The following is a 17,206-nucleotide window of genomic DNA, read 5'->3' on the forward strand; positions in this document are numbered from 1 at the left end:
CAGTCTATGGTGAGATATTATTTCTCCAAATCGCCACGCCTCAGGTTATAGTTGTATGTAGGGTCAGTGACGTCCCTAAACAGAATACCGCCCCTAGGCAGCGCCAAAATGCTGACTCATTCTTTATACAGTATTTTTCATAATCCTTTCATGACTCCAATAATATCTTAGAAAATGTTGTATGGATACATTATTAACACGTTGATCGCCATGGGGGTCACCGGTGACCGGCAAAGAAGACCTACCTTAGAGTTGTTCTACAGCGCCGATGGGCACGCGCGCAGTCAATTTTTCGATACGCGGTGACCGGCATGGCCCTTCTGTATATTACTGCCACTTGGCCTGAAAATATGTCTTCCCAGTCACAAAATATAGGCTCACTAATGTAAAGAATGTACATAACGAAAAAAAATGTTTTCCTTTTAAATTGTAAATGTGTTTTTATTGATATAAAAATAAAGATTAAATAGATTATAAAAATGTTAGTTATAAAAATTATGTAAATAATAAAGAAATAGAATTACAAAAATGATTATGATGTATGTATACATATATTTCCAGTTTACGTATATCCAGGTATTATACTACCGAATTTGAAAACTTTTATTCCGTATTTGTGCCTTTTCTGTTAATTATACTATCTAAATCTAAATATAATACGACCTCAAAATGGCACCATGCTCTCGTCAACACATATGGACAGGTGACCGGCGAAATGGCCGGCCCGGCGCAATATAATAAATTAACTTGTTGGCGCCGCGACGGCCACATGTGACCTGTACATCATAAAAACCAATATTTACGTAAAAAAATCATCAAAATGAAAAAAAACATTATATTCTTTCATAACCTATCAAATAACACCTTAGAAACAAATAATCGTTTTTTAACTATTTTATGTAAAACTAGTTGGCGATCAATGTGTTAACAAAATATTGACTATCATTATTCTCAAATCTGCTCGTGTTTCTGGTTACCAAGGACGCCGAAGGACAACCGAAGTAAACTAGACATCGCGAACCCTAAAAAAAACAGTCCTGTTCAACCTTCTATATTAATTAATACATTTTGTTTCCAAACAATAAGCTGATTTTTTAATGGAAAGATACTTTCGTTTTTATTAAGTTTAGATACTTAGCTATTTCTATAATATATACCAAATGATTCTCTTCGATTTGCCGTAACTGCCGCCCCCAAGCGACGCTCAATCTGCCTACCCCCACGGGACGTCACTGTGTAGGGTCGTCAAAGTGTCAAAACATTTTGACTAACGCTTTCGATATTTTTTTTCTTAATATCGAATCGTTAAATACTTTTCCCCTGGTTAGAGTATTTAAATGCTGATTGGCGATACATGTAAAGGCCATATTCCATTGGCAGACGCACAGACCCAACCCGATCCAACGATCGACGCCAACCGTCGTCGCTAGCTATTTGCAATTACACGCAACGATTCAATCTCGTTGGTCCTTGATTTGATTGGTTAAAATAATACTAGTGTTGCTATTATTAAAAATATAGGTTGAGTGAAAACTAGATATTTCTTAGATTGGTGGCTACACTGAACGCATTCCCGCGCAATTTTACGTCAACAAAACTGAGCTGTCAGCTGTCAAACCTAGCGAGCATCAGATCTGTTAAAATTTATGCGGCCGTTTGACATTTATAGAAAGTTTGTATACTTATTGTTAATTTACATCATGAATAACTGGGCGAGCTTGAATCTCCAAACCAATTGAGTAATTCGAATATCAAAATCGAATAATCCAAAGACTAATTTATTGTAGCGAGTATGGCTATATTTCAACTGGCTCAGGCGGTCAGGACTCGCCGTAAACGAAAACACTGGGTCAAAAGTTGGCTAACTGAAGAACAGCGTGATCACCATTGAATATGGCGGATTTTTTTACGTTCCACACTATATCTTTGGCGTGTATTTATTCGACGAGGACTGTGTCCTCGGTGATACTCCATATATATTTTTTAAGTTTTCGCCATCTTGTAGTTGTTCAGTTGAAATCAACCAGTAGATGTAGAATGAAATGAACGACCGTTTGCATGACTCAGGCGCATATTCGGCTATTTTCGTACGCTTTCGGCAATCTTCGCTTGATAATGAAAGGATCGCACGACGGATAATAGAAAATTTTCCACTTTCGACCCGATCGCTCACGATCCTTGAAAACCATAGAGAATAGAGTTTGACAGTCGTGGCAGACGATCGGGCCAGACGCAATCTGCCAATGGAATATGGGCTTAACACATTGTACTACTCGCCAATTGATAAAATCAATTTATTATTAGATAAAATAAAAAGGATATGAACTGACTAGTTTCTAAAATATATTATTTGCTTGAGATATAAATCGATACGTTTTACCGTTCGATAAACTGCAATATGTCGTAACCCACAAATTTTACTGTGAGATGACGTTGCAAACAGTTCTGTTATTTTCAATAAATAAAATTATAACATGCAGAAATTTTTCATGCCTTGCTTCAAAGACATATTATTATGACATAATTGCAATTATTATTTTTGGTCTTATGTGGAACAGGACATTTTCATTTAAATAAAAAAACACTATTTATAAATAGTGTAATTATGTTTTCGTTCATTAGCTTCCATTACAATAATTAAATAACCGAGGACGACGCCAACGGTAGAATGACCCAGACTGGTGTATTCTAATTCTACGCAAACAAATCTAATGAATCCCTCTGGACATTGTTTTGCATGCATTTATTTATTTATTTTTTGGTAAGTAGGATCAGGTAATTTGAATGAAAACAGAATTATGGGCAATAATTTATTTCAGATATTGAAAATAAAGGTTTATTAAATACAATAATTCTCACATATCTATAATATATTAAGCTAAATAGTAAATTTTACCGACCGATCAAGTTATTAAGTTTATTTGATACTAAAAGTTATATAAAACAAATCAGTAGATATATAAAACAATAAGTGTGTCTATGTCTATGCGGGGAAATGATCTACGTCAAAACTGTTTTATTAGTAATTATTTTCTTCCAACTAATTTTATCACAAATAACTTAAATCACACTTGAAGCAATAGTAAAGTATTTCTGTTAAATTATTATAATCTAAAAATTATCACATTAGTTTTATATTGAACTGATTGTCTTATGACAAAATTTTCTAATTTGTTATTTAAAAAAAAAAACCTTGTACCTACAGAATGTGCATAAAAATATTGGTTATATTATATACATATATAATATATATATTTAAAAGGAATGGAATCGAGATGGACATATTTACTTATAAACAACCATCAATATACAAAAAATATCTTACAGATTGATGCATATATAGAAGATATCACTGTAACTAAAAAATGTGAAAATCAGTATTATACTATCAATTGAGGAGCCGAGGATTAAAGGGATTCAAGTGCATAAGTAAGTTGAGAATTTTAACTTCAAAATTAATATTCTTCAGAGTGAATCTCCAATTTGTACAGTGAAACTTTTTTTCATGTATAAATTATCTGCTATTTTATTTTTACTAATACGTCGCATGTATTTCTTTAATCTTCAGCTCCTCAATGATAACTTTACAAATGCTCTCCTTATTATTTAAATAACACATCATCTGAAAGCCATATTATTGATGTGCAATGTGGAAAAAAGAATTGTTATTAATGTCTTTTGTAATATTTGCAAAATTGGTTACAATAATATTCACCAGAAGCATCATTATCATTGATTTAAAAAAAATGGTTGACATCTGTAATAAACATTTTTATGAAAGTAGTATTGAATCAATTGCCAGAGAATTAATGCCAAATGAATTGATAATGGATGCTTCCTATAATTTTCATTTCTTCATAAAAGGCGAACAGTCCCTCAATCGCACCGATGGTATGGTACAACTGTCAACTTGCGTAAGCTGTTGAAATTTTGAATATCTTTTTAGAAGTGTAATAACAATTTTTAAAAACCCAGTCGTAGCATAATGAAATATATTTATGTAGTCAATGTATCAATTCACATCACTATTTGTAGAAATAATATAATGATTGGAGAAATTTAATATCAGTTTGTTAATTTTTACAAGAAAAATGCAGATTAATTAATGAATAGGTATGTTTATAGACCCAGAATTAGACTAAAATGACAAGAATAATTTGAGTTGTAATTATTTTGTTAATACAGAGTCATAAACATCTGCGTTTGACTTTTTACATATGAAGTAAGTTGAAATATATTTCAGAAACTACATAATTTAGAATCTATTTATACTTCTTTTAAGTTGAGGTTTTTTAAAAATAAATATTTAATTCAATTTATTATTTTTTTATTATTGGAAAGAAAAAAAAGGCAGTGTGATATTACAGCAAGCTATGTAGTTATGCAAGAATTATTCAAATATTCGGTGATAATATTATAATATATACCTTAATCAAGTCAACGAGATATTGAATAAATAGATATATTTGAATACATTTAATGAATATCATACCTATACAGAGATTTACAAAATAACTACGTTTTAGAATTTGAAAATAAACATAATAATATACCTATTCACAATGTTGACAAATTGATATTTAGGCATAGTATGAAAAAAATTAAATGAACGTAGGTATGTAACTCAGTGCACAAAATTTCCCAAATCAAGACATAAAGTAAACATTATGTATAAGTCATTTGGCCACATATGTTTTAAGTAAAAAAATTGGGGTACTAAAAATGAAAAACATGCGTTTAATAATCATACATTATATAAATGGTTTTGAATCAATAATATTTAAAAAAAACAATATTAACTAAATTAAATACAAAATAACTTGATATCTTTTTTTAAGTGTGCGCCTGTGGGAAATGAGCAAAAATCATAGCCTACAATATTTGGCACAATAATAAGAACACTTTAATGAAAATTAAATTAATATGAAGGTTGCAAAACAAATTCTTTTTTAATTAATATATAAGTCGATAATCAATTGACAAGATAAAACATTATTCCCAATGTACACCATATTATTTGAAACTATTATCCATCAAACGGGTAATTTTTTCTTAGTAAAATATATAGTTTCAGCCAGATTATAAATAGGTTACCTCCCACAGATGTCATCAAAAGTAGTTCGAAAGTATTTGAATTTTTGTTCTATGATGAAATGTTTATATATTGAATGCAAATCTCATCAAAATATTTTTTATTAACAATCTATTTTTCCCGGACGGGTTACGAATGGACTCCAGTGAAAAACACAATATACATAATAACCTGCCTCCGGATGACCCGTCGAAGCTTGAAGGGTTCTTAATGAGGTGAAACTTTCATGGATAGACTGCATCGAGGAATAATATTATGTAGAAGACACTCATGTAACATTGAATGTATTAAAAACTGAAGAACTTTGCCGGGTTTTAACGCATCATCTGAAGCCGCCTTAATAACAAACAGAATGGATGGACTAATCAAGGATGTCTACAAGATAATTTTTATTATGTATATTAGAAATAATCATGATATGCGCGGATGAGCATAATAATCATCACGACCATTTGTAATATGTACTTCAAATTTAAACCCAACCTTTTCGGTGTCAGAACATTATTATACAATACAAGAGACATGAATCGAGTAATTTTTTTTATTGGATCCCCATTAAAAACAATAAAGGAATTGATGGATTATCGTACTGTATTGTTTCTACAACACACATGTTTTTCGCATGGTGATTGGATACATTTTATCAAATATGTGGTTGCAAATAATTTCAATAAACGGAAACTACTCTATCTTACAGTAAAATGACTATTTTTGAACTGATCTTCGAGAGTACAATAATTTTTTAAATCTAGGAGTAATTATTAATTGCAACAATATCTTGTAACGAATCGGTTAGGAAGTCTATCCATTCTATTCATGATTGTATAACTTGTTTTTATGCGTTGGTACAGTAACTTCAAATCATAGACAATGTTAAAAATAATATAAACCAGAGGGCAGTTAATGTGATGAGGGTAAATTTACATAAGCTGTCTTGGCATACAAATAACAATCCATCAATAAAAATACATCAGTTTTATTGGAGGGAATTGCAAAAATTAAGTAAACCTTCAAATGAACGGATGTAGTCGATACCCTATATCAGGCCTGGGCAAACTACGGCCCGCCAAGTATTTCAGTGGGGCCCACGTTTCTACATTTTAACGCCTTTTTAAAAATAACATTTGAATATACATAATAATGTATTGAAGAATTTGTCAACTTGTTAATTGTTTTATCATCGAACAAACATTTTCAATTATAAACATCAATAAAAACTCTTCACGATCAAATTAAGCTTGTAATGTAAAACTAAATGTAAAACAGTTTCATTCTTCTCATTAAATTGTTGGCCATTACAGAATCATTTATTTTTTTATATTGAAATTCCTTTTTCATGAATGTATGTCTAAAAATAGTATTTTACTTGCGGCTCGCCGCTCATTTTATATTCCTAATGTGGCCTTTCATAGAAAAAGTTTGCCCAAGCCTGCCCTAATCAATATCTAATTTAAATAATATATGTTCTCAGTTAAATCAATCAAATAGTTTTGCAAGCTATAAGTAATACCAGTTATAAAAAAGAAGAGGGTACTTCATTGCTTTCGTTTCATAAAATTTTTTAATGTTTTGTTGAATCGGATAAAATGTTGAATATTATTTAGAAACTATTAAAAGGTAATCAATCGATACATATTTTGAAATACAATGATATGAAGATTTGATCTTTTGTACAATGTTTGAAGGTATTTTGTTAGGAGCTATAATATAACTCGTGTTTCTTACAACATCAATAGAATTTTCTTTGATTATATCACTATATTATGAATACAATTCAAAATATTTTATAATACATCGATAGATAAGTACAACATTGATATTTCAACAATATTCAAACATTAAATATTTCTAATATTATCTTGAAATATTGATTTAATATTAACAAAGCATGATTTATTAATTCATACATCTGAGCTAACAGAGACATTAAATTTATAATAATATACTTAATCTAAAAATTATTTACATGCCTAATATAAGAAATGTTTTTTTTTTATATAGGTAGGTACTATCGTGTGTAAGGATATAATAATAATTATTCATATGACATTTATAAATGCTTTCCTTGCATTGAGAAATAACTATAAAAATATCAGACAAATTCTTTTTTCCTATTAAAAATAAGCCATTAACAGGTTACCACTTCCATACGACCATTTTAATATTATTATAAACATTTCAATAGTCAATATCACAGAATTTAATAAAATATTATCCACACCCGAGTTACAGTACTTCTTACACTTAATTTGTCAATTCTTTCAATGTTATCCTTTCATATTTGTATTTATATTGTCAAACTAACCGGAGAAAAGTTGACCAGTTTTCTGATTAATTAGACAAGATTATAACAACTCGTTTAAACATACACTTTATGGAATAATATCACACACACCTTTACCAATTTCTAAGACACTCCACTTGATTTAAACAAAATCACCAAATTCTAACACGTTGACAAAATACTTAGAAAACACTTTAAACTCTATTTTAAATCAAAGAAATATTTTTTTTTGTCAGAGCCTACAGCATTGTAACACGGTCTTCTAATCACTGTTTTTCGAAATATTCGGAGTATTTTTAAATTCCTGAACTCTGTTTCTGCGAACTAGCCGAATTACGGCACCATATCCTTCCTGCAAAGCCAGTAAATACTATTCATATAATGTATTTGACTGATACTGGCAATGACCAGGGGAAAAAGTAGAAGACTGGTAGAGCACAGGGCTTCTTAGAGGCCCTGAGGGATGATCTTAAGCCTAGTCGAAACTTACAAACATATGCCAGTAAAAAAAAATTACAATTGTTTGTAATTTTTTTCCCTAATACAACAAATGCACCAAATATAGTTTGGATAGTCCACACCATAAAAATATGCATGTTTTAATAAAAGTAACACTTCAGGAAACCACGAGTCTCGCTATTTCCAGTATAAGATTATTATTTAACTGCAAACATGTCCGCACTTGCTTATTTTTCAGTCTAAATACATATTATGTTTTCCATCCATGATGAAATAGAAAAAATATGGGCAAATGTTTGTAAACAGTTTTTATACATTTGTTTATTTGTTTGCAGGCAGATGCATGTAGTTTTGTACTAGAGTATATACTTCATTATGAGAGGTCACAGTAAACTTCAAATTAGTCGACTGCATATTGGAAATCGTGTATGTAAAAGTATTGTGAACGTTTAATCGATTGGGACAGCCGTGATCCTCTGTATGTTGTCTTCCGGGAAATCGTCCCCTTCGAGGTCCATCCCCTCGGGCTCGTCGCCGTCGATAGTCTTGCCTTCGTTGGAGTTGCAGAGGCGGCACTTGCAGCAGACGATGCAGGGTGCGGCTAGCAGGAGTAGCGGACTGGCCACTAGAAGCAACAGGCCGAAGCCTGCGAAGATTCCCACCACTTGGGCGCGGTGCCAGATCACCGACGCACGCGAGTGTCCCAATTTGTTCTTGCAAGGACCCTTGTCGTAGTGTCGGAGAAGAAAATCATCCTGAAATAGAAAAGTTTGTATATTATTAATAATTATTACAAAAACCAATGATGGTAATAAATAATTGAGACTTTTGGAATGGAAGAAAACGACACCCCCCTACGTTATGGACGGAACTGCTAAATGGTACTTTTCAGTAGTATGATTTTCATAAATTTTAATGACACCACAACATTAATTTTTAATGCTGGAATCTGGAATCGTAATTTTTTAGTTGATTGATAATTTTTTTTTTCAATTATCATGGTTGTATTATCTTTAAAATTATTTAATAAAAGGCAATCAAGTCAAAATAACCAAAAACAGAGGTCCGACTTTTTACGTAGGAGGTGTCGAAGTATATGTGGACTATAAAATTATGTCGGTAGTAGAACAGAAAAAGGACATAACCCTCAGTTATGGCATTAAAATAGGTTTTATTGGATAATAACGGTGTACACGATTAATTACACGTATCTAAAGGATGTAGGCTGCAAACGCTGATTTATTTTCCAATTAGCTAGCAATTTTTCAAAAAAAAGGAAGAAAGTAGGGAAAAACAACTTAACCAACATCTTTGTTGGTTTTTCTTTCTCTTCATGCTTGGCGTAGGTCAAAATGGAGCTTTTATTGCATTTTCAAACCATGATCCTGGACATTCCTTAAACGTTGTAGATAATCTATTTATATAATTTTGAAGCCTTATAATTTTTTATCGTGAATATTTTACTAAAATTATCTCGTCATAAATTATACTAATGGTTTTATAAATGCGATTAAAAATTAATAAATGTAAAAAATCTTAACACTGCACATTCATGTACCGAAATATGACTGTATTCTAAAACATAAGAGCGAGAGGTTTAAAAGAATACTATTTTATGTAACAAAAATACTTTATGCAGTCATCAAATGTTTAAAATAAATATAAAGGATAATAAGGCTTCAAAATTATATAAATAGATTATCTACAACGTTTAATAATGTCCAGGATCATGGTTTGAAAATACAATAAAAACTCAATTTTGACCTACGCTGAGCATGTGGGCCGTTAATATGTATTGTCTACTTTGTATTTTAATTGTCACCGAAAACCATAACAAAAACATTTTTGTGCCTCCAGTAAAATCTGATTTGTGTGGATTACGTTCTTTTTCTACAGTCGATATAAATTGTACTAAATTCTACAAATTAATTGTTTTTGTCATTGATTTAATTAATTTTTTAGACCGATATTCAAACACACATCTTTTAATTGGTTTAACATTCTCAGCTATCTGAGTTATCAGCAATTATCTGCAAGAAGGATATCTAGACTGGTAGGTTAGAGCATGTACCCAGCAAGCAAAAGATATTTGTTCGAATCTCACTAAGTTCAAGGTTTTTTTTGGGCTGGGTCTGTTTCCGAGTCGAAGTAAGTATGTATTTTAATGAAAATTCTTTGCATCTAAAAATCTTATATATAATATAACCCAGTCTTGAAAGAAAGATAGCCATTTCACTTGTTATAGCAATGGATGTGAACATCGTTCTTTATTATCATCATCATCATCAAGAGCCCATCAACCAGGGGTGGATTCCTGGATTCCTCCAACAACTATAGATCCATCAGTATAAGTTGTCCGCTGAGTGAGGGCGCCACATGGTAACATTTGACATATCATTCAATACATTTTACACTGTGATGACCTTAGTTCTAAATTCGAGCACCTGACGATTTATGATGGTATTATCTATATATCCATCCACCTCTCCCTATTCATAATGGTCGCATTCCAATTTGGTATCCAAGTATATGGTAGTCATTGGTAGCTTAATCTAGTTAGTGAATTTTTGGTCTGCTTTATTGGTAAAGAAATTGTGTAGGCAGATCCTGAAACGGGCCCCCAGGCTAGAATCTTTGATGGCCCCCCTACCTATCGCTAAGGCTAACAAAACTACGACACTGTACAAGCATTTTCCAAACAATCAAAGCCAATCAACAGCAAAAAAATCAAATCAACAGCATAGCCACTTATTTTAAAATGTTAATATCTTTGGAGAAAAATACCGCGCGTAACAGGCGACTTTTTTACTATTACAGGCCAGAGCCCTGTCAGCCCCCCCCATTGTGGGGGCCATGAGGTATATAATAATTATTTCGAGTCATATTAATATATTTAACTTTTACTAACTATGAACCTTCAGTAAAAGAGAGGTCCAGAAAGTTAAGATTTACGTGCATGCTGGGCATAATACATAATGACATAAACAAAAAAAAAAAAGATATGCGAAGCTATTCTATACACAAGGCGGCTATCGACGGTAGTTTATCATATTTATGTATTGGGAGGTTAATTGTGACAATATGTTAATAAACATCCAAATTGGGTAAAGTGATAATATATATTATACTTTATCCGTTAATAGCCGCCTTGTGTATAGAATATGTAGACCCAATGGAATTAGACAAAGGTAGGAACTGATTAATAATAGACCTAGAGGTTCCCAGATTAATGGGATACAAAAATTCTGCAGAGTTCATAATAGAATCAGCTCAGAGAGTCGTTTATTAGCAGTAAATGGATTCACACTGATGATGAATTTTATCACTATTCAGAAGTGAATTAAAATTAGCTAATATTACTATTCCAGCATGACTTACATCCAGACTCGCCAAGCAATACCAGCAGAAGACGTGCTTGCATCGCTTGCACATCATCTGCGCGCAGCCCTCGTCTTTCTCGATGGGAACTCGGCACATCGGACACCACTTGATGAGATCAGACTCGGCCGGGAGACCGGCAGCAATCGCGTCCCCTCCGGACAGCCCGCCCACCAGACCGGCCTCCAGCGCCAGGTGTCGACTGTATGCGGCGCAGTCCATGCCAACGTGCCACTGAAATCATTACACAACAATTGTTACAGCTTCACAATTCAAAAAAAATTGATGGTTAATAATAACAAGGTGGCATTATCGTGGAGATACAGCAAAATTATGAAATTGAGATTAATGACAATTTAAATATTTTTGGCTCAGTTGTTTTTAATTTGTAATCACACTGGGGCCTTATGTTATAACTTGCGAGTTGAAGTCGCCCGGTCGACATGACGTCATATGACATCATTGTGACGTACTACCGGAGTGATAATTGCATTCTAGAAATTAACGCTACTCAAATACTGGCGTTATCCATTGTCCCCATACACAAATAGGTGTTTCAGCATAATAATATCTATGGTGAGCCGTATGCGTTAGGCGGCTTGCCTCGAGCGTGTATTAGCAGTGACGCCCCTAGCTAAAATGCCGCCCTTAGGCAGCACCAATAAGCCGCCTCATTTTTTATACAGTATTTTCATGAGTCCAAATCTAAGAAATGTGTCGTATGGATACATTACTAATTAAATATCAGGCTAATTATTCGCAAATCTACACGTGTCGTTTCTGGTCACCAAGTACGTAAAAGGGCAACGGAAGTAAACTAGATATCGCAAACCCGATAAAACCACTGAGCTGATTTTTTTAATGGAAATATATTTTCGTTATTACAAAGTTTAGGTTGCTATTTATATATATTCCAAATAATTCTCCTCGATTTGCCACTCTTCGAGTAACTGCCGCCCCCAAGCGACGCTCAATCTGCCTACCCCCACGGGACGTCACTGTGTATTAGCTTACGTCACAATTACGTCATGTCATCGGGTGACACACGAGTCGATAGTTAGGAAATCGCAGGCCTGATCACATATATTAACGGTGGCGAACCTATGGCACGCGCAATAATTTTGCTGGCACGCGAATGATTCTTAGATGAAATCAAGATGAAATCAATTTTATAATTATTTACAAGAGACTATTGGCTATTCTTCATCACACTTGCAATATTGCGCTTGAGTCGGCCGGAAGGTCGTCATTGTAATAATATGAACAAGCATTTTGGTTTATATCTTTTGTCATCAGTAAATGTGTTTGAACGGTGATAGGTTCTAATTGAAAATGCATGACAGTCGCATATAAGTCCGATGTGATTTTCACTGTAGCGTTTGTAAGTTGTTAAATTTCTAATAAAAGAAGTAGGTACCTATCTGATGTACATCGCTTGTCATGTGTTTGTATAAGAACAAACATAGTATTTAACTGAGGTTTCACCAAAATGTGTCATATTATTGCATAAGAACAAATATCACTTTAAAAAAAGTTTTTATTATTTTATTTTTACTAGCAGACTAAGCGGAAAAAAATATATTTCCGTAAATTTATAATATACAATTAATAGGCACATAATGCGGTTCCTAATTTATAATTTATCGCCAATATTAGCCATTGGCACGCCACTCATTATTACGAATATTTTAGCACGTAAACATAAAAAGGTTCGCCATCGCTGACCTATAAAATAAAATTATACCTACTTGAAAAATAGTGCTTTGTTTTTATTTTTATTGACAGCATATATTATAAAATAATGTTTGGATTGAAAAACCGTTCATAAGGGGTTGCGGTGGCGCAATTTGCCTGGGGCGCAAGTAATTCTCACTACGGTTCTGGTTATAGTAGCTACCTAACTGGAATCTACTTCGAAACATCTACTCATCTAGAAGAAAAACGTTAAGAGGTAAAAAAAGAAAATCTTCCACTTGGGTGACTCTGTGACCTCACAAAGAAGTCCAAAATAATTTATTAATTCACCTGATTGATTATGCATAAAAAGTTTTATTTACTTTGTATAAAGTCTTCTTTGAACGAATGTCCTCTAATTATGAAAAACAAAGAAAAGTTTAATAGTAGGTGTATCCTAAAAAAAAATATTACATACGCTTCGTTTACAGGCACAGAACAGATAATGAATAGAATTCCGATAGGCTAAATTATAATATACCAATACAGTAAATTTTGACGCAGGGTTTTGAATGTGAGTGTCCTACAAAAATGAACCACGCATTATAGACGTGCAATAGTGTGTGTAATAGACCAATATTAAATGAGTGTCAATGCATAAACCGAGAGCAGTTGTCAGTATTCGACGTATGACGCATTCTTGACACGTGTTTAAATTTATCCGATATTATTCCTTACTCGAAATCTGTTGCCTGCTTCTCTTTAACCGTTAGGTATTTCAGTTTCCATTATTTCTGAGTTCCCTGTTCGCAGGCATATTTATTTAGCAATGAGTAGTATTTTTTATCTTATGATTCTCCAATAGAATTTTTTCCTTTCATAGACAACTTCCCAAGTTATATTTTATAAACTGCCAATAATTAAATTGAAAGGGTTTCCTTCAAAATTGCATGTATAGAAGTGTTTTTTTTTAAGATTTTAGGTCAACCGATCGAATATTTTCTTGATAGATTCTTAAAGATGTTTTAACTTATATAAACGGCAATCTGTAGGTCAAATAAATCATTTAACTTTTCCGCACAAGAGTAAATAAAATATTATGAAAATGTGTACAAGAGAGAGAAAGAGAGAAAGAAGATGTATCAAACATACACTTATAAACGAAAATTCTGCACTTGAAATATATGGGCTCCTGAAAAAAATAGATGGCACTCTCGTAATAGTTTGACAGCAGCTGCTGATGCTTACGGTGTGGTAATAGCATATCGAGTGATTAGACTCTAATCATTAGAGTATAGAAACCGTGTAAAATCGTGTACTATCCAAGAGATTTAATGGTAATTATAATAGGGATATGGTGTTACAACCTACTGTAACTTTTACGTAATGGCAATATACAAACATTATGAATGAGGAAGAACCATCGTCGCCGCTTGATAAATGAACGAGTTCAGTGATGGCGTGCCAGACTGATGCAGCAGTTCACAGACAAAATATTATTTCTTCGGACTTGCTCATTTGCTATCGAATCTTCGTCACTGGTATTTTCAAGGTAAGTATATGTGTTAAATAATCGCTTAGTGCGGAGTTATCACCACTGCCATATTAATAGTAGATTCATAACATTAATTTTAGTATTACTATTAATTTTACGATTCAAGAATAGGTAGTGTTTTTTTTAGTAAGGTACAGGAAACAGCTGAAGGTTTATACTTAATATTGATATCTATTTTTCCCAAAGGTCACCAACACATAATAATACTAATGTCATAGAACAGAGGTTCCCAACCGGTTTTTCAACAGGAAAATATTCATGACCAAACACGATAATAATTGTTTCAATAATGTGGGCATATAATTTGACGAATAAGTAGTATACATTATTGATTATATAGACAACTTAGACATACTTACAGTATAAAATATAAATATGTAAGAAAATATCTTTGGCGCTCGGGTTAAGCTGCATACTCAAATAAATCCATTTTTGTCTAAAATGTGATTTCAAAACCATTTTATAGTAAACTATAACTAATTTCATGTTGGGCGACTTCCATATTAATAAATAAAAAAAGTATAACTAGGGTTTTATTTAGGAATGGATTTAAATATTAATAAAACAAAACACAATATGTAATATGTACCTACTAGTCCACTTATTTTAATATTGGTCAGGACAGGTTTCGTCCGCTTCAAATTGATATTGTCAGCTGGTGGTCTGGCCGATAAGGCCGATAGCAGCCTTGTGTATAGAATAGATGCGCAAGAATTATTGAAAGTTAACACCATAAAATAAAAAAATGGATTAGGCATTAATTTTGGTTTTATTTACATATACAAGCTCTTATGGAAAAATTGTGTATATTAAAATAACGCATTGAGAAGTTAATATTTTCCAATAACGTAGAATTCCAAATTTAGAGAGGAACATGATATTTTAAGTTAGTTCACCCATTGAGTCATGTAAGAGTGAAAATTTGCACCGATTTAGGTACACCAAAACGGAAAATCATCCGGTCGATATTAATAAATCTTCCAATGCAATATACCTACATATTATCGAATGTCAAACATACATTTATTTAATATTGTGAAATATTTATTTGTAATTCAAGATTTTTTTTTTTTTTTAGAATTATTAATAACCATATCCTTGCTTTTTCGTACAAGGTGGTTGTTAGTAATTTTGAACAATCACAAACACCCAGGCTTTGAGAAAAACACATAAATGTTTTTGTCATGACCGGGAATCGAACCCAGGAACTCTCGGGTGGAAGGCGAGCGCCTTACCCACTGCACCACGAGAGCCGCCGTAATTCAAGATTTGTATATGTTACACCGAATGTGTGAAATGTAATTCAAGATTTGTATATGTTACACCGAATGTGTGAAATTGCATATTACAGGAAATCGGCAATATGTTGCCTAATTCATGAATAAGACAACGGGCTTGCATTATTCATGAATTAGGCAATTTATCTGCCAAGTGCGTGAATTTGGCAGGGTATGGAATTCTTAAACTGTCAACATGACAGTAGAAAAAGTAAATTTAATACGGATGGCTTTATTAGTTATAATTGGACATAATATAATATTATTATTATTAGGTTATGTTAGGTTTTTTAATTCTGAATTCAACTGAATGTCCATTTTGAGGTTAGCTAACAAGACGTCAACAAACTATCAAATCATACACAAACAATCGACCATTGCCTGATACACAAGCACGAATCAAATCGCGAAAATACCTTTTAATAAAATTCTTCTGTTATCATATTACAGTTCTAGAATTTTTTGGGCATAGTAAATGGATATGAACGTCATTGAAGTAGTTATTGATTGGTATATTTTTATATAATCAATGACGTTACGTTTGACACATTTGGTTAGTTTGATTAGTTGCAAAAAACACCACCGGAGCGCGACCATCTATTTTGACCAATGCATGAGCATTTGACTCATTTGGTTTAGTTTCAAAAAACACCACCGTAGCGCTACATTCTACAGCCTAATTCAAGAATAAAGCAACGGGCTTGCATTTTTCATGAAATAGGCAAAATTTTGCCGATTTTATGTAATACGCAATTTCACACATTCGGCGTAACATATACACCAAAAATACAAATCGTTTACTATTTTTTTGCAGCGAGCACACCGGTGAAAACCCCTGACGTAGACTTTAATTATAATTGCCGAGGTTTTTTTACAATAAAAATATTTCATTGTCGTTCAATTTTTTTCCCCCAGTGAGGATAAAATAATAAAAACTAAAACATGGTCAAAAATTAACAACCCGTTTCCTGTAGTAAATACCTAATTGTGTAATATGTACGTGTAGATAGTTATATATTACATACCATCATTTAACGTTTACTTTCATTCGTTCAGTCAAATGGCGACAGTTTTTCAATGAAAAAAAGAGCCATGAAAACATTATACCTACACAAAATTACACCAGCCAAGCATGGTGTTATAGTCTTTATGTCATATTGTATATTTGTTTATCATTTATACTGAAGGCATACGCCGGGAGATTTAATAATCTTCGGTCCGATTACTTAACGGGATTTATTTTGAGATTTCAGGATGACCAAGTTGGTAGCCGCTATCAAATTCGAAAATACGCCGTCATTAGGACCTAAGTTTTTTTACTTTTACTTACAAGCAATTCTCAAACGCAATTTAGACAATTTTTTTAGTGCCACAAGTTGATTTATTTTGTCATATTTTAAATTATACGTCTATTGACTTCAATTCTTGATTCATTAAACTCATACCTACTGCTTCGAAAAAAAGCAATTCATTTTAAGAACAGTTTA

The 17,206-nt window shown here is 32.5% G+C and overlaps 1 protein-coding gene across 2 annotated transcripts in view; it reads right to left on the reverse strand.

Moving 5' to 3' along the window:
* Positions 1 to 6,672: 6,672 nt before the first annotated feature.
* LOC147063482 (uncharacterized) overlaps positions 6,673 to 17,206 on the reverse strand; it is a 275,530-nt gene continuing 264,996 nt past the window's right edge. For both annotated transcript variants that reach the window (XM_085959679.1, XM_085959680.1), the window contains 2 exons: positions 11,214 to 11,447; positions 6,673 to 8,590 (listed from right to left, as the gene is read on the reverse strand). In XM_085959679.1, coding sequence (XP_085815805.1) covers positions 8,285 to 8,590; positions 11,214 to 11,447 — 540 coding nt within the window. In that variant the 3' untranslated portion in view covers positions 6,673 to 8,284. The remainder of the gene's footprint in view (positions 8,591 to 11,213; positions 11,448 to 17,206) is intronic.

Source organism: Rhyacophila brunnea, unplaced genomic scaffold, assembly GCF_057557595.1.
Source record: "Rhyacophila brunnea isolate RB1 unplaced genomic scaffold, BYU_Rbru_1.0 scaffold_9, whole genome shotgun sequence".
NCBI classification, from domain to species: Eukaryota; Metazoa; Arthropoda; class Insecta; order Trichoptera; family Rhyacophilidae; genus Rhyacophila; species Rhyacophila brunnea.